At 39.3% G+C, this 26381-nt stretch overlaps 1 protein-coding gene across 3 annotated transcripts in view; it reads right to left on the minus strand.

Moving 5' to 3' along the window:
• The window catches only part of COMMD10 (COMM domain containing 10), a 156582-nt gene that overhangs the window by 43617 nt on the left and 86584 nt on the right, over positions 1 to 26381 (minus strand). The window contains exon 6 of one of the 3 annotated variants that reach the window (XM_030566542.1): positions 11506 to 11742. The exons of the other annotated variants lie outside the window; for them this stretch is intronic. Within the exon in view, the coding sequence (XP_030422402.1) occupies positions 11647 to 11742 (96 nt within the window). The 3' untranslated portion in view covers positions 11506 to 11646. Of the gene's footprint in view, positions 1 to 11505; positions 11743 to 26381 lie in introns of those variants that run through there. 3 annotated transcript variants of the gene reach the window in all.

Raw genomic sequence — 26381 nt, forward strand, 5'->3', positions numbered from 1 at the left:
AGTTACGAACACCCTGGGAATGAAGGTTGCTCATAACTCTGAACAAAACATCATGATTGTCCTTTCAAAAGCTTACAACTGAACATTGACTTAATACAGCTTTGAAACTTTACTGTGCAGAAGAAAAATGCTGCTTTTAACCATCTTAATTTGAACAAAACAAGCACAGACACAGTTACCTTATCTTGTCAAATTTTTTTTTAAACTTTCCCTTTTTTTAGTAGTTTACGTTTAACACAGTACTGTATTGTATTTCCTTTATTATTATTATTATTATTATTTTGTCTCTGCTGCTGCCTGATTATGTACTTCTGGTTCCAAATGAGGTGAGTGGTTGACTGGTCAGTTTGTAACTCTGGTGTTATTAACTCTGAGGTTCTACTGTAGTTCCACTTCAAAGCAGGGTAAATCTAAGCGCACTAGAGAGCTGCTAGTGCAAGGCAGCAGGATCCACACGGACACTTTGTGCATGGTAGGCTACTGTGGGGTGGATTTGCACTCCATCTTGCTGTGAACTAAATGTATGTGTAGATAAACCCTTTCAATAGTTGACCTTTAGACAGAAAGTGATGTTCAACCTTACCTATAGCAGAGCTGGTGTTCTGCTATAAGAATTACTGCAATGAGGTATAGACAAACAGATTAGATCACTTGAAGACAAACCCAAGAAATTCATTCTTTGTTTCATAATTCACATTACTGTTAGGTCTCATCACATCTGACTTTGAACCCATCATATGATCAACCCACTTTGGGTCAAGGGAGAGAGATTAAAGATTTTTAGCTGCTGCTTTACCTCCAGAATGGAGACTACTGACATTCTAATAATACCAGCAGAAATAATGGGACTCAGACCAAATGGCAGCATGAGTCGCAAACAGACACAATTTCTTGTATCAAGCTAATCTTGCTCAATTTTAACAAATAATCCAATTATGGGGAAAAAAACAAAAGACAAAAAAACCCTAAAACCAACTCAGCTACTGTGTGAGGATATTATATTCTTCCTGTTTTGTATGGATTTATAATGTTTGGAAATCAATATGACTCAAGTAATAAACAAAGTACTGAAAATAGTAACACCCAATGGCTCGGCAGGATGCAACATCCTTGAACTTTCTACAGAGCCTCACATAAAAGGATTTTTCCTGTAAGATTTGGCATTTCTGTACAAACTACTACTTTAGTACTATTTCCATAAAATATTTATACTTACCATTATAAAATGACACTGGGAAATCCTGCACTTCAGTTGGTCTGTACAAGCAATACTACCCTGGCAATTAAAACTACAGGTAAAGGACTTATTTTGTTTACTGTTATACAGTAGCTATTTATTAGTGAAAAAACACAGATTTCTCTGAAGATGCATTGCAATGCATTTTTTTAAATAAATGTAATTACATTCTCTACTTTGCTTTAAATTTCATGCAATTTTAGGAGATTTTCTACTCCAGTCACGTTTCTCTTCCACCTTACTGCTTCTCTTAGTCGCCAGATCTAGCTCTCTCTATATATAGCTCATCTATCTCACCTATCTCCACCTACCTTTCCTTTCTGTCCTACCTGCAATTCTCTTAACCCTCTGCCATCTCTCAATGTCTTGTGATGTTCAGAAGGCTTAGCCCAATCCCTCACTTCACTGACACTCATGGTAAGGGCTTCAGAGCTGCATTGTGAGCAGAGAATAGTGACTAGTTACAGGGGGTGCCCTCCCACCAAATATGCAGAGGCAGGAACTGTCTTGCACACATGATATTCTGCTCTCCACACTGCTCTACCAGCCCTGCCATATTCCTAGTCAGCACTGCTCTAGCAGGTGTCCTGCTGCAATTAGTGAAGTCCTTTTCCAGCTGGTCAGTAGAAGCCACAGAGTGAACTCCACATTATGCTGAACAAAGCAAGCATTAATACACACATTTTCCACATCGAAATTTCAATGCTAGGCAGGGGATGCTCCTGCTGAGACTGGCTGGCTCTCTCTTCCACTTTTATTTTGTCTCCTGAAATCCACCTGGAGCTCCTCTCATAGAGAACATCTGTGGAGGGAGATCCATGGGCTCCAAAAGAGGATTGGATATGATACCATACATATCATTCCTTCTACCATGGTAGATTCCCCTACACTGGTATAAAGAGAGTGGATGATCTGCAACCATTCTCTTTTTTGCCTCCAGAAACAATAGGACATATTTTTCAGCAATATATTTTAGTGAACTTTATCCATTGCTCTGGTTCTGATTCCTATGATATTACAAAACACAGCTGTGTAAGGGACTCCACCCAACTTTCAATTCAGCTTTACACTAAATTTAAATAAAATGAAACTTCTCACTATGGGCACTGGGTGGCCTAAACTTGCTGAGAAGCAGAAGCAGCTAGATGTCAGAGGTCAGGGGTGCTTAATATCAGCCATCAGAAACTAAAGTAGCTTAATCAAATGATGCTTTATTTGTAGTCACTTGGCCAGATTCTCAGTTGCCATAAAATGTTTTAGCTCCATTGACTTCAATGAAGCTATGATGATTTACATTTGACCGTTAACTGTTTTAACCTCATTTATAGTTTAATGCTTTCTTAATGGGTGAAGCTACTTTAAGTGGTATCAGAATACTTTTTATTACAAATATTTCACCATTTTATTTCCTTTTAAATAACTGTACTATATTTGTGTTTTGCTTTTTTCCCCCAGTAAGACAAGGCACGTGTCCTGAGACAGTGCTACTGTGGAGGAGCTGCAGCACTCTCATGATTAACAAACAGACCACAACCATGGCAATATCCCAGCATGTCACAGTCCTTGATGTGTGTATGCTGATCACTGAAATAGAATTCTTGCAATACTATTGTTTGACATTTTCACCTTTGCAGTATGGCCAACACCACTTACTGTATATATTTTCTTAACACTGAAAATAGCCTCCTTTGTCTGTTCTTCAAGGAAATAGCTTTAGTCACATCTTATTAATAGTTCTGTTTTCATTAGACTGGTCTTCCGATATATTTTAAGTGGATCTTTTACATTCTAATCTGTTTATAATTCTAAAACAAATTCATTGGTATCACTCATTCATTCACAAATTTCAGTGGGAAAATCTGTGTCTGGGGGGATCTTATGAGCCAACACACTCCCACAGCTTAAAGGGCAGGAGGTTTGTTGTGTATAAAAACTTAACTTTAAGGTAAACTTTGAAGACACACTGTATACTATTGCTGTTTTCTAAAAGATTTCACTGAAATATGCCTTAAGTGCTATGCAACACAATTTCTGTTTCAGCAATGCCATTATGAAGAAGCCACAACATTTAACAACTTATCACTGTTTAACAATAGAGTTAGTAAATCGCTTTTGTCATTTACAAATACAGATCTTTTTAACATTGTCAGTTGTTTAGATGAACAATTCTTAAATTGCTTTGAAGTTTATGAATTTAGCTATTCAAGTCTCTCTCAGGTATAAAAGTAATACTATCATAAGTACCAACATATGGCATGAAGAAATTAATTTTAAAAAAAAAACACCACAGTTCTTCCCTAGAAGTGATCAATGAGTTACTTAACTCTCAAGTGTTTAATGAAGGGACTACAGAAGAATAAAATTGTTTAACAGTAAACCTGAATTCTAGAACACATTTCCAGTCAAAAGTAGAACATTGTACCTTTTGTTCCAGATGGCTCTGATTCAACAAAACATTTAGAAACATACTTAACTTTAAACATGAGTAGTCCCACTGAAGTCAATGAGACTACATTCATGCTTAAAGTTAATCACACTCTAGCACAAGTAAATATGAGACCAAAAAAACCCAAAACATTTTTATTGCATTTTGATTAACAGATTTTTTGCATTCATCATGCCAATGTATGCAGAAAAATTACTAAAAATGTTAACCAAATATATAACCATGAAAAACTGTAGTTGTAAATATACTAATGTATTGTTGTCATTGATTAATTACAACAGGGTTTTTTTTAATAAAAACATTTAAATATTCCATCACAACCCTAAAACATTAACTGGAAGAAACTACAATTTTATTATCTGATTTGTCAACTAGTAAACCTGAATGCTAAGTCAGAGTTGCAATAACCTCAATGGGAGTTGGACTGGACCTTTAAAAAGGAAATTCTGACTTTAGCGAGCGATGGGAAAAAACATACACAGTATTGCTTTTTTGTGGGAGAGGGGAAAAATTAGAGGTTTGCTCACATCCAGAAGCAAAATAAAATTTAGTGTTTCCACGCATCTCTCTTTAAAACCAGGCTTCAGTGCATGTACAAATGTCATTGAACAATGTCACTGAAATTTATGAGCTATTTTTAAGTCTAGTGAATCAATACATGTAAGCTACATATCCAGTATCTATATATCATCCAATTCTCCCTCACTGGGAATTATGCCATTTACACAGAAACACTGGACTAGTTCCTATACATCCGCTATTGAATAAGCTACTGTAAACTTTGAGAACTAAAAAAATAAGATTTTCAACAAAATGACAACGCTTCACAAAAATGAAACCACAGGAGTAGCAGCTGTCATAATAAAACTGAACATGTCTGTTTCTGAGGAGAATTATAAGCTTTCAAGTATCCAATATTTGGATAGTAATCTCATGGATCCTATTACACACTTCCAATTACTCCCTTTCTTTACTTTGTGTGAAAGTTTCACTATTTTAAAGCAATGATTTTATTTATTTGCATACATTTGACCATGTAGTAGCCAGTAACAAAATAATCAGTAACCAATAACTAGAAGATGGAAGTTAAATTTGTTGTTTGTAGTTCCCGGTGCTGTCATTTGTATACATCATATATGATGGGAGCACTGGATGCTATTCTATATTACAATCAAAGGAGGACAAATAAATATTATGAGATATATCAATTACCGGTAAATGGATAACACTGTTGCTATATCTTTTCTTTCAGCGTGTCTCTGACTAAAGTAATGTAGAATGCTGAATTTCTAATCAAAATTACCGGTTTCTGAGCTAAGCTCAAGCCTCCAAAAAATCTCTCCTATGATCTAGTTTCATGTGAAGTGTCCCTTACAACTTTAAGACACTGCAATAGATCACATCTGTATTTCAGAACAAAAATATAATGGTCACAATTTCACTCTTTTGCCAGCATTAGTTGTGTGATGCAATCCTTTTCTCTTGTTTTGCAAACCGACAGTTGGCATGTATTAAAACAAGAGTAACTATAGAACTGCAACATTACTAGCAATAAAATCATAACAAATCTCAAAGTTTGATAATGTGGTTTATTGTTTTAGATGTTGCCACACAGGAAACCAGTCATCTCAACAGGTAATCAATTACAGCTTGAATTCAAAAAATTTAAATATTGTATATATATATATATTTGAGAGGGAGTTTCTTAAAGGAGGGGGCAATGTCTGTGAGTGTACACAGACAGACACAGACACACACACACACCCAGAGCGGAAACATGACCAGGCAGCCATCCCACAATTCTTTCTGTGCATTTCATCTACCTCTTCAGGCCAGGCAGCTTTCATGGCCCCGAATGAATGAGCATGAATGTTCAAGGGAAAAAACAGCTTTTCCCTTTTATAATTTCTGAAAAGTACCACTTTAGCCATGTAATAACTGAAGACTTGCCAATCCTTTTAAAATTTATGATAAATAAGTTAGAGCCCAACAGAATTAGAGATTTTCTGAATTGGGTATTGTATTCAATGTTGATTTTTTAGAGCTCTCCTCCCATCAAAAGTATACCAGAGGTGAGTGAAACATTGGTTTGCTTAAATTTATTTATTTTAAAAGGTGTTTTGCACCAAAAAAAGGATGAAAGAAAACAAACAAAAAAAATCTTGTAACCAGATTATTTTTGGACTAAAGGCTGCATTAGCTTTTAGAACAACTTTGCCTTCATGAAAGGCTCAGTACTGCTGTTCCTCAGTAACCTCCAAAAATACTCCTTTCCAAGGTGATTGCAACCAAGATGACAATCTTTAAATATAGAAAATCTAAGGGCACTTCTGACAAGAGATCAAAAGAATGCTTAACCACGGTGTTTATAACAAGATTTAGATCCCTAGAGGAACCTCTCCTCATTTGTACAGAGTTGAGAAGTGCAGCTATAAGAAATCATATGTCTGGATAAGAGGGCAATCCAAAACCTGCTTGCTATCTTTAGCGAGCTGGAAATAGTTACCACTCAGATATTACAGTTTGAGGTTTTAGGCCTGTATTAAGACTTTACTGTAAGAACACTAAAAAAAGACATGCTTTGCAGTTGTCTTGACTGGATCCATCCATACTAATGCCTTACCTATTGGCAGGGCCCTGAATATTTCCTTTTTGTGGAATACTTTCTCAAAGTTAAAGGTGCAACAAACACATCTGAATAATTTATTTTAATTGGTACGTCTTCAGGATTCTATAGTTATATTATTTACTCGGGTCCTGGGTGTGGATTTTGGTCCTTGAGAGAAAAGTCTTCTTATAAAGGTAGCTAACAAATTAGTGCTACCAGAATTAGTTCAAGAAACAGGATTTCTTTGGATAACGAGAGGCCTACTTTTGCCCTTTTTGTTTTAAAGATGTCCTGGAGAACATTATGAAGAGAAAAAGACAGTCATACTTTTTGCCAGGGAAGAACGTAGCCATGATCATGCCCTGACTATAAATCTCTTTATCTGGAACATGACTTCAGTATCTTTGTGTATCTTGGATGCAAAAGGTCTGTTGACAAAGGGCGGCAAGCCAGGGTCTGTTTCCACATTTGAAGACCCTGACAGGTATATTCTTCTCTTCTGGATTTATCCTTTGCCTGCTTACCCAGCTGGTATGATGTTTATAACCTATTTATGTGTAGTGCTTGAGAATACAAATTTCTCTCTCTCTCTCCCCCCTTCCCTTTCGAATTCCGTCTCCCTTCACCCAAAAAAAGAGAAGTTTAAATGCTCATAACAGGATTGATGAAAAAAAGCCACTGCAAAGATGTTGTTAGATGTAGATCTTGGCTGATCAGAACTGAAATTAAAGTTCTTAGGGCATAACTGATTATTCTGAGTTTGATCCAACTGATACTGTGTTGGACATCTGATCCTCCATTAACCTTGGATGAAACTGTTCCCTGAATTAGCTTCCCTGCACTTGAAGGTGGCATCAATTTGCTCCCCCAATCCTCTCCAGTTTTTATACTCTGGCCTTCTGAGTACCTCTTTACAACATGACAAGGAAGAACAAAGATTATGGGTCCTGTAGCCTCAATAAATTAGGAAGCTTCTAGAGTGGACTCATGTGGAACCTCACTCAATAGTATATTGGTGTAATGGACCAACAGCCACAGGTTGACTGTCCTCTTTACGGGGAGATAGAGCCAGCCCTACCTGTATCATAATTGATTTGCTGGCTCCCAGCCTGAGGGGGCAACCAGCTGGTAAGTAGGGTTGGGTGATAGTTTAATGGACAGCTGGACCTTATAAAAAGGCTGAGAGAGATCAGTCTAGACTGTGTAACCACAGGGAGTGGGCAGGCTTCTGTGGAAGGCCCTGAGCCAGGGTCTGCAAAAAGCTGTGTACTCCAAGAGAAACATGTTACCTGGGGACTCGGTGCTCTATAACTGAGCGGACAGACTTAAAGGGAGCACAGAAGGTAGGCTCAGGGGAGACCAAAGGGGGACAAAAAGTCTCTTCACTCTGGGACAGAGTGCTGACTCACAGAATTCTTCCCTGGAGTCCCTTTCACAGTCTCAGCCCCTCTAGGCTATCTTTCACTCTCTCTGCTCTGGGATAGAGTGCAGACTCCCAGGCTACTTTCCTAGAGTCCTCTTGACCCTACTTCAGGGCTTTCCACCCTATTATAGTATTAAAGTTTGGTCTTCTGTTAGTCCAAAAGAGAATTGAGCCACATGAATCTGTGGGAGACACAAAACCTGGGTGAGGGGAAACTGAGGTAGAGAGAGCCTGCAGTGCCATGATCAGCCAACAGGGGTGCTACGATGCAGCCACACTCTGCAACACCATTGTTCTAATCTGAGACATGGGAGCACTCATAGCTGTGACTGAATAACAAATTCTATTGTGCCTTGCAGCCACCAGCTTCTGAATCCTGCCCTAACAGAAATACTTCTGTGGAGGTTGGTAGCTATGATAACTCTCGTAAATAATATTAAATGTGTGAAATCGTTTGGCTCTTGTTAGTGTTGACAAATCCATGTTATTTCAGAATACAACCTAGGCTGTTATGTGGGCCTCTTGCAGGACGGGTACTCTGTAGAGCAGGTCATTTTAGAGCGAATATACGTGAATTCTTTTCTGTCCAAGGAAAACAAAATGTTAACTAGTATTTTGGGAAGCACTTAGAGAGGCAGGTGGGACAAAAGGTAAGTCAACACACTACAAACATTGTCTGTTGCATGTGAAGACGACATGTCTACTATGGGAGGTTCATATTATGATGTGCAGATAGGTGTTCTTCCAATCCGCTGATGGGAGGGCGGGGAATAATTCCCCTTTAGAAATGGTTGCTGAAGTGGAATTTAAGGTTTCAGTCCTGAACCATGGCTTCCAGAAGAATCAAATCAAGAAGCTGAGGTTAGGCACCCCTCTGTTTTTGGAGTGCTTTGTGCTCTAAAAAGAAGATGGAGTACATTTCTAAGCTTTCTTGTTGCCTAGGGGATCAATTACTGCAGTTTTAAGATGATATATTGCAGTCTTCATAGTCTGGAGTTTCAGTTGATTGGAAGAATAATAGAATGTCATTAACCTTGGTTTAGGGGTTGCATTTAACCCTAAGGTTAGGCTGGATCTCTCTGCCTCAGATTCATTTTTTTGATGTAGTAGTGTCCCACACTTCAACATCTTCTGCCACTTATCCCCTCTTTAGGAAACTACATTATGTAGTCAGACTCTAGCCATGTGTGCTTGAAAACGAAGAAGGTTTTTCTGCAGTATCCCTTCCGTCTCTCGTCACTTGGTGTGTTCAATCATCTAACGGATGTCCCTCATATAACTGTCATTTGGATCAAAGAGTGCCAAGACCCACAGTAGAGTATATATTTCCATTTGAGCTTAAAGGCCTTCTTAGATTTTTTTTTTTTAAATTAACTGAAAGGAGGTTTCCAGGGCAGCACAACCTACTAAGTCACTAAAGAGCCTGCCCCTGGGATATTTAGTAGTAAATAGTACCTGTTTTGCCTGCGAATTAGCTTTCCATGCCCTTAGGTGGAGCTAGTGTTGTAACAAAGTTTATAATATATGTTATTATTAAACTGTCATGACACCATGATGTGTATATATATCATTGCTCTTCCTGTAAATCTTAGACTGTTAAAGGCGGAGGAAGAGGCATTTCCCACGACAGCCACTGCTAATAAAAATCTCTCTTAAAAAAGGCAGCCAGTCCAGAATATTTTTCTGATCTTGAATGATACACCAGGCAATAGGGAGTATGACCATGCATGTGTGACTCTAGCACAAGACGTGAAAGCAGCAGATGCACTACATTTTAAACAAAGACTTTGGGGGATTATAAACCAGGAGAGATTTACTCCTTTTTCAAGTTAACTCCCAGATGAAATCTCTCTCTGAAGGGAGTCAAGGAGTTCTTGGTGTTTACTACCAGCACATGGTTTCAAAGATCTGAAAGAGAGAAAATCTTTGCTGCATTTTTACTATGTCCTGCTCAAAGCCTATATCCTAGAGTAACCCTTCCTGGGGCAGGTGGGAGGGGTGGAGAGTGTTTGAGTCAGAGGACAAATACCTCTTAGGCTTTTTGTACTTTTCTTTTCCTTTTTGCTCTCTCTGGATTTTTTGGCTCACTTTGCAGGAGTCATTCCCCGGCTGCAATCTTTTGTGGCTTGCTTTATGCAGCACTGTGAGCCCTCTGGACATGTCTCCCTCAGTGTCCTCCCTTTGGCTGGGTTATGTGGTTTTGTAGTCAGAGTTCCCTAAATTTAGGGAAAAGGGGAGCCAAGAATGAGCCCCGCTTCTCTCCCAGGCCAACTTAGGATCCATTTTAGTACTTTGGGGGTAAAGGGACACACACATGCCCTGGTGCCTCTTAAGGATTTGTCTTTCTGGTCCTATTCTGTCCAAGGACTTACCCCTTGGGCTGTCTGGCTGAAGTCCTCCTTATCTTTGGAGTCTCTTCCTGTTTGGTTTTGTCGTTCCTTCTTGAGCTTTTCTATGTTAGAGTCGCAGTTCCTTGGGGCCCACAACAGCCAGTTTGACTTAGCCTGTACCAGCATGCCAGGGTCAGCTCACTGAGGACAGGAAGGGCATAATTTGCCTTCTAAAGAGCCTCTAAAAGCTGCCTCACTGCCTACTGTTTGCAAGACAGCTCTGCCATGCCTGAAGGGGACAGAGGAGTCTGGCAGAAAGGCACTGCAGTGCCGGCTCTGGGTGACTGAGACCACCTCAGTGCTCAATACCTAAGCCAGGATGGGGGAGAGAAGACAGACTAAAGAAAAATTGCTCACCAATGCTTAAAAAAACAGACAACAAAAAAACGCTGGCAAAGAGAAGTCAGGAGCAAAGTGAACCGTTACTTGACTGCTGCCATTAAGGCAGAAGATCTGGCAGCAAGCCAGAGAGGGGGACATGGCTCTCATGGGCTGTGCTATAGATATGAACTGCCTCCAGAAACTGCAGACGGAAGGGGAAATGCCCATATATATCAGCATTGTGGGAGATGCTGAGCTGCAGAAAAATTTGTATTATGGTGAACTTCCTTGCACCCCTTATTACTTGTTTTACTGGGAAAACTGAACCTTGGAAATTTCTCTCTGCAGGAGTGTCCCCTGTAATCAGAATTTGTAGCATCCTTCCCTGATGTCTTTCCCAATTTCTCAGATTTGAGGGGGGAGAGGGAAGTGGTGATGGGGAAAGAAGAGAGAAATCAATCTCTGAGGATTCTGATACTGAGGGTACCCTAACCTTACAGGTTCCTCTCCCCATCTTTGTAGGGCACAGGGAGAGTGCTCCATGTTTTGAGACAAGATATTACTGAAGAGGGAATCTGAAATAAAATTTACACCTGCAGAATGTGCAGGATCCTGTTGGCCCAGCAGATTGGGCATGGCCTGCCTACTATATAAGAGCGAGATATGGTTAGCCCAGGCATTTCTGCACCTTTTCCTGCCTGCTTCTCTATTCCTCTTGTTGCCAGTGAGGTATTCCTGTCAGAGACGCCCACCTGGACATGCTGCACTGGAAGCTGCAACAGCCCGTTACCTTAGTATCAGAAGTGGTATTTCCAGCAAGCTTGTCGCAGAGCTCCTGAGAATAAATAAGAGCTCACCAATGCTCAGGGGTGGAGGGATAGCTCAGTGGTTTGGGCATTGGCCTGCTTAAACTCAGGGTTGTGAGTTCAATCCTTGAGGGGGCCACTTGTCTGTGGCAAAATCAGTACTTGGTCCTGCTAGTGAAGGCCGGGGGCTGGACTCAGTGACCCTTCGGGGTCCCTTCCAGTTCTAGGAGATGGGTAGATCTCCATTTATCTTTTCTTATCTTTATCTTCTTCCCATAAGATGAATATTAAGAATAAGAAGGATCCCTTTTCGTGGTATTCATTTGTTTTCTCGTAGTGCTGACCAGGAGTTCTGGTAAATCCTCCTTGCAGCTGCTGGAGGCAGATCAGTTTTGCTGGGGGTTCTCAGGTATGACTACTTCCAGTCTGTCAGGACCGACATGTCTGGTTCTGCCTCCAAGGAGCTGCGAGTAGGGGGTAAGACCCATTGTAATGGATCTATGTTCTTTCCCTGTGAAGAAGAATGACTGGATTAATTTAAATTATAGGTGAAAGTTTTCCCCATATTACATCACAAGTAGTACCAGTAGGTAAAACAGAAAATATACTGTCACAAGAATAGCAAAGAATCCTGTGGCACCTTATAGACTAACAGACGTTTTGGAGCATGAGCTTTCGTGGGTGAATAACCACTTCGTCAGATGCATCCAGGATTCTTTGCTGCTTTTACAGATCCAGACTAACACGGCTACCCCTCTGATACTTGTCACAAGAATGCAATTTTTTAAAAGGTAGATAAAATTTTCAATAATAAAACTTCCCTCTCCACACAAAAATCCAACATGCAGCACTACCACAAGGCACATAGCCCTCTCACAGTTTTTCCCTCACTGAGGTAAATTCAGAAACATCCAACATATAATCCACATATGATTTCAATTCCAAAAGGCAGCAGTCATGCAGGTCAATTTATAATTACAGAAAGATACAATGCATGGTGAAGGTAGTACAAAGGTATTTCTTCTCGCCAAGGCATGCTTCATTCCTACCCCTTCTGAGGTGTTAAGGTCCAAAGGATATTAGGAACCAAAACAACTGCAACTGACACCATCCAACAAACCCCTATGCAGGGCTTATCTGCAAGCAGTCTGCGCTTCCACTGATTCATCCCCAGGGTTTGGTCATCCCTTAGCAGGGGTTATCCAGCTGGCAAGCTACTTCAGTCTCTAGGCAGCAACCACACTTCTCTCCAATTAAGAGCCACAGAGCTCTGCTTCTCTTTCCTTGTCAACCTCGGACTGGGCTTCTTTTAATGCCTCTCTCCATGCCTGACATTTGCTGCAGGTGTAGTGGCGCGGGGCCATCTGGAGCCCCAGGCTCTCCTTAATCCTCTCCTTACTGGCGTGGAGCCTATCCGCCTCATTAACACCCTTGTTGTCAGAGTGGCGTCTATCTGCCGTACCACAGTGATTAAATAAATGCTCTTTCCAAAACCTATAAACCTGTGTGTCTGACAAAACTCAGTGCATGTTTTCCACGGTCAGTAATTGTAGTTTAGATGTCTTTACAGAGTAAATGTACTTGTGAAGTCACAGAAAAGAATGTCAAACCAATTAACTCAAAGCAGTGGTTTGGCGTACCCAAGAAAGGCAGAGCACTGCAAATGCCAAGGTACAGGATGCAGCAGTACAGGTAATAGTATGAGACAGGGTAAGTTACCCATAACATATTTATGCCTTTTTATCTATGCAACCAGGAACCTCAAATCATACTTTAAACTTGTGACTCAAACAATCCTAAATCCAGCCTTGGTTCTCCAAAAACAAATGGTGTTGTGAACACTCAAACAGTGAAACTATGGAGTGAAGGGGAGAAGTGTTACACTGGCATTTTATCACAAATGTGCAGCGATATAATTTTAGAGAAAGATATTGCTTCATCTGTACACCTTGTTTTAGTTATTTATGATTCTATAAAAGTTATTAAAATGAATAGTCATGCAATAAAGAAATGAAAAGCAAATATATATCTATATAGATATGGATATATCTCAGGAGGTGTTTATTAAGAACTGATTTTATACTCAGGCAATATTTTACTCCTTGTACCCTCAAATCTAGTCATGGTACAAATTGCAAACTATTGTATAGAATGACTTCATGCAGAATTTATGGATTGTCATTTCACTCCACTCATTTTAATAACATTATTTCCATAGTAAATAAACAGCTTAGAGAAACTGAAACCAAAAAGAAAAAAAGACTTAATTCTAACGGAACTGTAAGGGTAAACATTTTAAAAGGATTTAAATGCATTAGGAGTCTAGGTACCATTTTCAAAAATTACTTAAGCACCTAAGACTCTTAAGTGCCTATGTCTCCTTTGAAAATGTGATTTAGGCATTTTAGAATTTTTTTCTGAGGTTATTGACAAAAAATGTTTGCTCAATGGCTGTAAAAGTGATTAGCAGAAAAATAACACTCATCTGCAGGATGATAGTGTTATTGTCCACTGGAGGTCACTCTGTCAACCCAATGAATTATAGTTTTTCCCCTGTAAAATGAAAAATCTAGTCAATTCTGCCCTTAAGAGTGTTCTACAAATTATTTTTAAAAGCTCTTTTATTTTTTTATTTTTTTTTATTTTATTTTGTTTGTTTTATTTTGTTTTTTTTTTATTTTACATTGCTTGGTTTTGTTTGTTTTTTATATTGGAATATCAGGAATGACAATTCTATTCTTGCTTGTATTTTCTGTGGAGGATGTGGCGATCTTGGAGGTTGTATATTGTTAGCCCACACAAGTTATTTAAGAAGGAGTGAGGGTGCAGTAAGGTAGCTACAATAGTGCAAAGTGCTGCAGTCATGTCAGGGTCCACAAGGTTATTGGGCCCAACCAGATGGAGTGGTTCAACACCACTCACTCAAATTTGGTTCTACTGCGTCTCTGCTGGAACAGAAGGGCAGCTGGGTCAAATCTGAGTGGCACTGCAACAGTATATGTAGGGTCACAGTGCCACTCAGGTTCGTCCAGCTGCCCCTCTGTCGTGACAGAGGGGTGGTTGGGCTGAACCTAAGCAGTACTCCAACCCCATGCACCACTCATTACTCAGATTTGGTCAGCACTGTGTGAGGACAGGGTAGGTGATGAGATGGAGCTGAGCTGCTGTGCAAAACTATTGGCTGGAGCTACCTAGCTCAAGTGGTGCCAGGGAGCGGTCAGGAAAAAAGGCTGGTTGATGAGTTGTTGCTGGGCTAGGGGTGAGCAGGAAGTGCTGGGGATCTGCAGGGCCAGGGGCTGGGAGCGTGTAGATAGAGTATGTTATGGTGCAGTGCAGTGAGCTGTTGGAGGAATGAGAGGTGCTGGGAGGCAGTGGGCTAGGTTGGGAGACTCAGATTTCAGAATCAGGAAGGGGGCCCTAACCTATTCTTGCACTAGGGACTTCTAGGGTTCTCTTATGCCACTGTGAAAGTGCTGAGTTTTAACAAGGACATCCTGTTAGTCACTGAAATAAAAAGGTATAAACAAACATACATCAAAAACAGACCACGATTTCCAAAACAGGTGTCTAAAGTTCGGCTCTTAAATCCTTATTTAAATGAAGAGATAAATAAGTGGCCTGATTTTTGAAAGTGCTGATCACCCAATAGCTCTCACTGAAGTCATCCAGTGATGTAGTGTGAATACAGTGAAACACACTGAACACAATGTAAAAAAGCCTTATCTGTCATTACACCCGAACATACTCTTTTTAACAAGGCACATGCATTGACACAAAATGATGAAAAAATGCTTAACATGTATCTGAATATGCTTTTCACAAAAACACAATCAGAGCTATGTTATATTAACCAGTCACAATGATGCATGGTGTATAATAGGCAATGTTATAATAAGTCCAAGAGAAAAAGCATAAAAATTTACCAGATCTTCACTCATTCAATAAAAAAGAACTGTGCCTTTATCTGTAGGTTTCACTGAAGCTTAGAATTAAAAAAAAAAAAAATAAAATCAAGCAATAGCCTATTAAACCATCTTCTGGAAGGTTTCTTCCACTTATGTTAGCCATTCATGGCACCTTTTAATTTAAGCCCAGTCTTCCATGAATTCTGTATCATTTTATTCAACTTCCTATTTTCACTTAAACTAAATTAGGTGTATCTTCAAAGATTCATTAAATGTGAGATCTTTTCTTACTATTTTCTGTATTTATAAAGGTGACCATCACTCAATAGCAGGGCACTAGTTTATGTGAGTGGACATTTAACTAAATCAACCACAATTATTTGGAATTTGTAATAAAAATATTGTTCTCTTGGCAAAGAAGCACAATGTATTTGTATTTAAACATGAAGACTGAGGCTTTTACAAAACCATGAGAAAAGACTTGAGAGTTATGTGAATTTACATGGTTTTCTTCACTATTTATCATTATCTATATTCAAGCAGCATCCACAATGGATTCTCATCCACAGAAGAGCACAGTCCCTGCCCCAAAGAGCTTACAGTCTAAGCTAACAAGCAACATACCAATAATGGAAGAAAGAGATACAGGAAATATCTATAATTTTCAAATACATCTTAACATACACAGCCTTTATTATAGGCAGGGCTGAGAATGTCTGGGCAAGGTGATTGGGACTGGGAATCCAAGGTGACAGGCCTAGCACTTGGCAGGCAGGTAGACTGGAACTGGGGTAAGAATCCTGAGAAATGAAGACTGGGTCTAGGTAGTTAGGGAGACTGGACTAGAGATAAGGAGCCAGGGGTGGCGAGAAGCGAGCGGCCTTGGACAAGCAGAGGATAGGGCAGAACAGACAGTGACCACTACAGCACACTCCTCTCCAGAATCTGGAATAGAACCCAAGATCCCTGAATCTCATCATTCCCATGCTGCCAGCAAACATTTGTGAAAGCAAGAGGCAAAGTATCCATAGAGGATGACAATCTGTGACTGCTATCAATTATCCATTAGCTCAAGTAGCAGAGATCTGTCAGTGGATCTAAAATTTCCAAATCCTGCTGATGATCCATGTGGCTATCAATAGGATACTATATGTTAGAAAAAAAATCAGTTTGCTTTATTAAAAATATAGGAAACTAGACACACACACATACCCCTACCTATGTTTAAAAAGCAGTATTAAGGTTTCAAGTCAAGAACTCAAAAGTTAGAAAATACCAGAATTAAGGTTGCCTGTGCATATCATAATGCATAGTCTTTAATTACATGATCACAGAGGAGACTCTGGTATAATCCATGTTTTATTTGTTGAAGAAATTGGAAAAGGTGAACAGGGCAAGGAATTGCAGGAAGAGAAATGATGGTCTCAGGATTCAGACAGTTGAGTTGGATAATATAGCTCTGCCTCTGCCACACAGTTTCTATGTGGTGGTCTCTTAAATCCAATTTTTCACAGGAGGTCACTAATTTTGAATTCCTCATTTTCTGGGGGCCTGAGGTGAGTCACTGGTGTCTGATGTGCTGACATACTGAGCGCTCATAACTGCAACTGAAATCAATGGGGGCTATGCTTTGAATGTATAAAGTACTATGAAATGGTATGTACTTTGAAAAATCAGGTCCTAGATGTCTCTAATTGGATACCCAAAAGTAGTGGAAATTTCTGACCTTCATCTCTCTGTGTCTAAGTTCCCCATCTCTCTCTTTCTCGTGTGTGTGTGTGTGTATGACAAAGTGTACAACTAAGAAAACTTCTTATACCTACAGGAAAACAAATCTATAATTTTGTTACCTACAAAAACTTGTAAAGCACATTTATGCGTATGTGCATCTTTCAAATGACATATTACCTTCTTGCCTGTCTTGTTACCATTTATAGAAAGAACTAAGTATATTGAGTTTGATAAGTAATTTTGCCCAGTATGATGTCTGGCTCCCAATGATATGCAAGCACTAATGCTGTTAGGTGAAAAAACCCAATTCTTTCTTCTTGTGTTTTTGAGAGAAGAGATAGCCAACACTGGACAAAAAAACCTTCATTTCTAAATTGAAAAGCAGTAATAGTAGTGAAGGCTGTGCATCACCAGCCTATTGAAATATGTGCCAACATATGCTGATGAGCATCATAACGCTGTACAAAATGTCACAAATGAGGCTACAAAATACAGGACAAATTAGTTTACATGTATTAATATAAATATGACAAATCTCTTTCACCTTTAAGCCTGTCACACCCGTATTTGATAACTGATCTAGTATCCTTGAGCCTAAAATTTCCAGACATGTTTAGACTCTCAAGTTATTTCTCTAGAGCTGTATTTAACCACAACAAAAATCTGCTGCTGCATTCAAAAAACAAGATAGTTTTATCAAGCCTATTGCATTCAGAGTAAAAAAAAATGAATATTAAAAAACGGATAGCCATGGAAGCTGCTTTAAAGAAGACACATATATGGACATTGTATAAAGAAACCCATTTTATGCATAAAGTATACAGATAAATAGTAAACGATTTTTAAGAGACTTTTAAGCCTTCAAGGAATCACAACAAATCTTTTAAGCCTACTTTTAAAACATCTTAGAAAAAGACCATTTTAAAGACAAATGTAACAGTTAGTACATGTGAAATAAAGCAGATGAGATAAAGTGACTTCATAAAGTGACTTAAAAAATGCCACTCACTATTGTCTCGCTGGGCATAACTAAAGAGGCCCATTTCCCAAATAATAATTTAAAAAAAAACAACAAACCCACACACATTTTCAAAATGGGCAAACTAAAACAAAGTCTTAAAACCTCCCTGAAGTCAAACATGGAACTATTTTCAGGTATACTAAGCAATGAACGCAACTAAAGTCATTAACTGTATCTATTCTTGTGACAAAAAGATGAAATTACATCACTACCAGTAGCACCAACCAGATGCACAGAGTAATCCGTAACTAATTTTACAGTATACTGTGAGATTAGTAAAGAACACATTACTAGATTCATTTGAATAATTTAGTGAGCAGATTTTGCAAGAAAAATGTTCATATAGGAATATTTAACAATGTCTGTAAGTAGCAAAGTGTCTAAAAACCTACAGTATTAATGAATGCTTGAACCATATGGTCAGTTCAAAATCTGTGTGTAAATGTAACTACAGCACATCAGCAGTAACTAAATATGAAATGCATTACAGCTAGATTCTTTTCCCTTTAAATCCTTCTCTGCTCTATTGAGTGCTTGTCTTCTCAATACTGGATTAAATTTAGCAACTATTAAACCTAGATGAATTTAAAAACATACAGTCATGATCCATCCATGAAGCTTACATTCTTACACTTAAAAACTAGATTCAAACAATTTTAACAGCAATTTATGTTCTTAAAATATCCAGTAAAAAGAGAAAACATTAAATGTCATCTAGCACACTGTTCATCAAATCAGACACACAGATGTGCAGTGCAAAAATTAAAAAAATAAAGAAAAAGACAGGCATTATACTGTTTAATGCCGTTTCCTTCTACTAGATTTTATGTCTACGATTATTCGGGTCAATCTTAAATATTGTGCTCTGATGCCAATATGGATTAGACAGGAATATAATTAATTCAATTTTCCTTATCTCTGTACAAAAGATAGTGAGTTAGTTTTCCAAAGGGAATTTTTATCTTGTAGAAAAATTACACATTGGGCCCGAGTCTTCTCTCATTTTTAACAGTGCAAATTGAAATTAAATCCAGTAAGGACTGATCTATACTAAAAACTTACATTGACATTGCTCAGGAGGCTGAAAAATTCTCCACCTTGAGTGCCCCAGCTATGCCCAATTTTTCACCTCCAGGTGACATAGTTGTGCTGACATAACACCTGTGGCTAGGTCAATGGAAGAATTTTTCCATAGAGCTATCTACCACCACTCAGGGAGGCAGAGTTCCTACAGTGATGGAAAAATTCCTTCCATCGCTGTAGTCTGCATCAATACAGCAGGATAGCTGCAGCTATGCTGCTCTAGCCCCTGAAGTGTAGACAAGCCCTCAGTTAATGGAGTTCCATGAGTGCGCAACTCATGTCAGAGGAAAAATGGATCTTTAAGTTTAGATAATCACATGTCCTAGTTTACTATGTTGTCATTGTTTTGAATTACGGCCCCAGTGCCCTAATCAGATCCACTGAACCTAATTTTTTCCCTATTTCAGTTGAACTATCTAGGAGGATGTTCAGCCACGTCTGTCTAAAAGGCCACTTTGATATCTCCTGCTCTATTCTCTTTTTGCCTCCGGTCTTGGTACCCTTTCCTGTAAGGTGCCAGGGTGTTCTCAACTTCAATTAAAACCAATGGGAGTTCAGAACACGCAACACCTCATGAAGTCAGGCCCAACAGCCTGATATTTCACCCATAAGCCTCACTTGCTCTGAGCCTCATTTTCCTTTTCCTGTGCTTTGATTCTGCTGCACTACTGAGAGGAAATCTGAAGCACAATATGAAATGCTATCCTGTCCAGATCAGAGGGGAGGAGGAAGTGGATCAGAAAGAAAATTGGGTTGGTGAACAACAGGTTAGGTGACAATAGATGCAGCTACTGTGGCCAACTATGGCAAAAAAGTAGGAAGTGGGAAGGGAGCTGGAGTTGCAGTGGGAGGAGAGGCATAAGAGATTGTAAGGCTGGGGTGGAAAATGTAACATGGCCTCATCTGGTATATGGTGTGTCCCCCACCCAAATGATAAATCTAGTTTAAAAATCACCAACTAAACATTAAGAATCAAACTGTACATGAAAGATAAGATTTTCTTTAACTTTTTCCTAGTCAGTTCTAGGTGCACTGGTAGTCTAGCAGAAGATTTTTTTAAATTTCTTATCAAAATGAAGAGATGTTGATATTTGATTTTAAGCAATAGATATAATATATCACATCTTTAAGAGGTATCCCTAAAATGCAGGTACGTTAATAAATCATATAAAAATATATCATCCATCAAGTGGTTTACTTTCCTTACTCTCTTTTCTATTTTTCCTCTTCTTCCATCTCTCTTTCTTAGATTTTCTCTCCTATATTTGGTTTATCTCCTTTTTCCTTTCTCATTTTCCTTATTCATTTATTCTATTTTCTTCTCTCTTCCCATATCTCTCTCTGTTCTCATCCCATCTATTTCGTTCTTCCACTGGGTCTCATTTCTTTTCCTTTTCCTCTGCATTTCACATATTTTACATTCCTCCTATTTGCTCTCTGGCACATTCCTTGTTTCCTCACAGCCATTTACCTCCCTAAATTCATTCCTTCTTCCCTCCTCCAAATATCACACACAAACCCATTAAATGTTAGATGTATTCCAAGACCTTCTGCCCTCCATCTCCAGAAATTTACTCCTGGGAGTTCAAACTTGCCAGTCCATTTGTTTAGCCTAATGGCTCCTGAGATGGGCTCATGCGGTTACTTCATGGCCTTCACCTTCTAGAGCCTTTCCCTGTTTCTACTTCTTTATTCCTGATCTTTCCCACTTGCAAATCATCCTCCCCTACCTTCTCCCCCACCCCCGACACACACACACACACAAACACTTTCATTTATCCATGAGTCTTCTCCTTTCATTCATTGCATGGTCTGTGATTAGCCTGAAGTGTCTCTTTCTAAGATCTCAGGCTGGGGGAGGGGGAGAAGAGAGGAGGATGACAGCAACTGTTGCTGTGCATTCTCCCAGAAGGCAATACACACAACTTCTGTTCTCTACTGAAGGTGAGTGATGGCTACTGGCTGCTAACATCCCATGAGAGAATTAGGAGTTTTATTTTATTTCATCTCTCTTTGGAGCACAGTGGCCCATATATTTAAAGGTAATTAGGCAATGCTGCACCCACTGTTGTTACACCTAAATGATTTAGGAGCCTACGCCTCATTTTCAAAGAGGATTCAGGCACTCAGGAGCCTAAAACCCATTGATTCGATGGGATTTTGTTTCTTAAGTGTGTAAATTTCTTTTAAAAATGAGGTTTAGCTGTTTACAGCACTGAGCACAGCAATGCCTAAATCCTTGTGACAGTGTCTTTTGTTGGCCAGACACAACAAAATCAAAATTTGCTTCATCAGAACAAGGAAAAAGGTCAAATAAAACCTTTAGAGGATTATTTTGGCACTCTCTGCACCATTATATCCTAGACGACTTCCTAAGGCACCTATGCCTAATGCCACTACTCTTTTCTTTTCCAGTTCAAAATCAGGGTGCAAAGTTGCTAGAAAAACAGCATTACAGTACTTATCCATTTTCAGTGCTTCCTGCTCTCCAACCCAAAAGACAGTATAGACATGACACTCCTGTTATGGAAACTGGAATCTTATTTTGTCCTCTACCTTTGGTTTCTAACACCACAGTGCTCACCATTGAAAAAGACAGTTTAACATACAAAGGCTTGAATATGCCACTTTGAGGCCTATTAAGGCCCACTGTCTGTAAAAGTTTATTGAAATACATTTTTCCAGTCTAATTCATATTAAAATTCTGCATGTTCCTATTAAATCAAATTTCAGGTTGAGTAGATTTCCAAATTAATCTATTAAAATTCAATTCAAATGGCTAAAACTAACTTGTCCTAAGATAAGGTTGGGTTGTCTCATTCCCTTCTGCACTTGGGAGTATTTTCATGAAAGCGGGGTTAGTAGTGGAAGTTAAATTGAACTTGAATGCCCCAGAAGAGTGTTTGGCGTCATCTCAATGCCTTCCCTATTGTGTGCTGAGCCCAACATCCTATGAGAGAACTAGGAGTTTGTTTTATTTCATCTCTCTTTGGATTGTGTTTTGTACTCACTGACTACTGCACTGAGGTATCACAGTTTAGTCCTGGTGAATGGAGAAGATTCACAGCACTGTGCTGTAATGCTCAGCTACTTAAAGACCTTCCCACACCAAGAAAAACACTCTGCTTGGAGAGAGTTTTTTTGCTTTTCTGTATTTTCTGCCCTAGTTTTTTATTGGGGAAATAGCATACTAATTTACTTCCTGCCCCATATGGTTTTATATTCATTTGATATTATACAGATATAAAGTCAGTCACTCTCAAATATGTTATTGAAAAGTTTTATGCACATGTATATTGTAACATTTACAATTTTAAAAGACTTTTTAATAAAATATTTATCAGGAATTTTCTGCTCCCAGGTATTCATCTAAAGAAAGAATATTTCTTTTGCTACATCAAAGTCATTTCCAGAGCAACCAATTATGAGGTCACAAAAAACAGCAATTACATTAACTGAAGAAAACACATCAGGGATAAATGAACCCTTAGGGACATGCATGAAAACAGGATGTTTGTTTTCAATATTAAGAACAGGAGAGGAGAAATAAAGAAAATATAAATTATATCTGAAGAATTCTTTCCTATACTAAATGGTTTTCAAAAGTGATCCATGAGATATTAACATGCCTCTAAGGAAAAGAAAAAAATGCCATGGGCAAGCAAAATGTAGACACCTTTTCACTCCTGGAAGGAAAAGCAGAATATATGAGGTGAGCTTGCAATGGGGACAGAAAAAAATTGCTCTACCACAAACCCTATTTCTTCTCCTTTTACTTCAATACCATCATAAGCAGCGTCTATTTGGGACCAGATTCCCCACACTTCTGACCCCGGCAAAATCCCTATTGACTTCAGCGGAAGTATTCACTGAAAAAGGAATACAATACTAGACACTGTTAGCATAACAGCACTACTGTCATTTAACAGCTGTGGAACAACCAAAAGCAGGAAAGAGATTCTTCCGCAGGGTACAGGAATTACCAGTATCACTAATGAACAGGTATTCACTATATTACCTCACACTTTCTGCAGGAGTCCTTTTGGTCTCCTTATTACCACTGGATCAGAAGACAGGCACTTCCATCTACAATGAATCTGATATTTTCATCCCATCTTTTCAGACCAAGAGCTGGACGTGGTTATTTATGCATACATGACCTCCATGCTTGATTATTGTAATTCATCTAATCCAGGAAAGAATCCATACATCTTGAAAAAAGTCTAATTCATATAAATTGCTACAGCCCACCTACCCAGGCACCCCAGGTCACACTGAGATCATCATCCCAGTACTCCACTGCCTGCACTCGCTTTTTGTTGCATTCAGAGCACTATTCAAAGTGTCTGTCTTACTATTCAAAACTTGCTATGGGACTGATCCTAAAAAGCACCACTCCCTTTACAACCACCACCACTCTGTGATTACACATAGGCCATGTCTACATCTAAAATTTTGCAGCGCTGGTTGTTACAGCTGTATTAGTACAGCTATATAGGGCCAGCGCTGCAGAGTGGCCACACTTACAGCAACCAGCGCTGCAAGTGGTGTTAGATGTGGCCACACTGCAGCGCTGTTGGGCGGCTTCAAGGGGGGTTCCGGGAACGCGAGAGCAAACCGGGAAAGGAGACCAGCTTCTCCGCGGTTTGCTCTCGCGTTCCCTGAACCACCCTGCAAACCGCAGGGAAGGAGACCTGCTTGCTCGGGGTTCCAGGAACGAGAGAGCAAACCGGGAAAGGAGACCAGCTTCGCCGCGGTTTGCTCTCGCGTTCCCCGAACCACCCTGCAAACCGCAGGGAAGGAGACCTGCTTGCTCGGGGTTCCGGGAACGCGAGAGCAAACCGGGAAAGGAGACCAGCTTCGCCGCGGTTTGCTCTCGCGTTCCCCGAACCACCCTGCAAACCGCAGGGAAGGAGACCTGCTTGCTCGGGGTTCCGGGAACGCGAGAGCAAGCCGGGGAAGGAGACCAGCTTGATTACCAGAGGCTTCCTCCTTCCACGGAGGTCAAGAAAAGCGCTGGTAAGTGTCTACATTGGATCACCAGCGCTGGATCCTCTACACCCGAGACAAAACGGGAGTACGGCCAGCGCTGCAAACAGGGAGTTGCAGCGCTGGTGATGCCCTGCAGATGTGTACACCTTCAAAGTTGCAGCGCTGTAACTCCCTCACCAGCACTGCAACTTTCTGATGTAGACAAGCCCATAGTTATGTTTCATCATAACAGCGAAAATGTCAACCAATAAGAGAAGGCTCAAAAGTGCACAGGACGGAATTTTCGCCTGTGCTGAACAAAGATTGCAGAACTCACTACTATAAAAGATAAGAATGACAATGGATCTCAATTACACTCAGAACTAGAGGCAAGCACCAGTCCCTCAATTTAGCTTTCCCTCTAAGAATCACGAACATGTAACTACACCTCCAACAAGCTAGGAAAGTAGAAAGAGATTGTTATCCCTACTTTTATATAGCTCGAAGGCACTCAGCTACTACAGTGATGAAGTCTAGAAAGAAAGACAGAGTATCTATGTCTAACTATCAAGATAGTTAAAGAAGCAATGCATGACTGAGGAGAATTCTCAGCAGATTGGAGCGTAGGTCTCTCTTGTAAGGAAAACACATTTCAATCCTCTATTCCATTAGGATATACTGCAGTCCCAAAGCTATCTTGTTGGTTTGGGTTTTAAATGCTTTTGAGTTTTGTTCTCATTTCAAGAAAAAAAACTGTCTTTCTGACATAAATTTAACAAAAAAAAAAAACCCAATCTTTTTTCGTTTTCTCCCACAGCATGTAACACCTGACTGAACCTAACTTAATTCTAACTTAACCTCTGCATTCATGTAAAAATCAAATACATGAAAAATCAAATTGCAGTCATTTGCTTAAATCTTTAAATAGTAGAGCTGGATTTTTTTTCCACAATGGTAACTTATAAAGAAGCACACTTTTACATCAGAGAAGTTCAGGGGCCAGATTCACATACACCTATATAAGCCAACCAAAACTCCTCGTGACACTGGAGGAATTCATCCTGAAGGAAGTGTTCCCAAAGCCACCTTTCTTTGGGGACCCTTTTAGGTCACGCAGCTTTACTTGATGGGCCAGGGCTCCAATGGCCAGGGCTTCTGAAGGGATGCACTAAATAAAACCACATCTTGTCCACATCCAATTTTAAACCAGCAACACACACTTTTTCAGCTGCCCTCCCCTCTGTGGGTATCTTTACACAGCAGCTAGAAGGGTGCTTTCCAGTGCAGGAAGACAGACAAGCGCTAGTTCTGCTCAAGCTAGCACACTAAAAATAGCAGCATGGCTGTAGCAGCACAGGCAGATTAAGCTAGCCGCACAAATACAATCCCATCTGTGTGCGCATGCACTTGAGCAGCTAGCCCATACCACTGTGGCTATATTGCTCTTTTACAGACTAGCTCAAGCAGAGCTAATGCATGTCTGGTTTACTCATGTTGGGAAGCACAGTCCCAGCTGCTGTGTAGACATACCATATGTTCCACTGCTTCTTTCCCTTACTCCTAAGGTACAAGAGAGGTTGTGATCACTTTCTCTGTAGCTTCCCGATCCTGAGGAACTGTCCACCCCAGGGTCCTCAATCAGCATTTACAACACTGACATTAGCCAGCATCATCAATAGAAGAATTTGACCTTGGATCTCTAACAGTATTTTTCTCAGATTCTGCTAAAAAAAAAAATCCTTTCAATTTGTACAATTCATCTCCTTGTGAAAAGATCAAATGAAGGCTTAACATATATTACACTGCTCCATATAATTAACCAGTCTTCAAATGCTCACTCTTTTCTCCTGTCCCCACCATACAATCCTCTAAAAAGTTGGTAATAAACTAACAGCTGTTTCCTGCTGCATTCTGAAATTAAATCAACTAATCCAGCATTTTTATCATATATTTAATATAAATTCCATTCAAAAGTACCAATATTTTACTTATATACAAACCACAATAATAACAGAAAAAATGCAGATGACTAACATTTTACTAAATACTGCATATTAAACAAAAACTCCAGGTTGAAAATGTTAATGACAAGTCAATAAACTCAGAAACTAAGATTCCCACTGAAACGTAAACTTAGGTAAACTGTACATGTATAATATAGTAATTTTGATTATTTTTAAATTTATACTTTAATATTTTGCTTTTCTCATTGAACCACCCTGCGTTTTTGTTATTTTTGTAAAGCAAAAAACACCCATTTGACTCCCTGTGGTCTTATCTCAGCATGTAAGTACTGAAACAATCATTGGCATGGAACTAGTCTCACACTGAATTAATTAAATTAAGTGCTATATTTGAATGTCTAATTGTGATTTATTTATTTTTTAAAATACAACACTTAAATAACAAATCCTGAAAAAAAGAGAGCAGGAAGTACAT

This window comes from Gopherus evgoodei, chromosome 6 (genome assembly GCF_007399415.2).
Source record: "Gopherus evgoodei ecotype Sinaloan lineage chromosome 6, rGopEvg1_v1.p, whole genome shotgun sequence".
In the NCBI taxonomy this organism is placed as follows: Eukaryota; Metazoa; Chordata; order Testudines; family Testudinidae; genus Gopherus; species Gopherus evgoodei.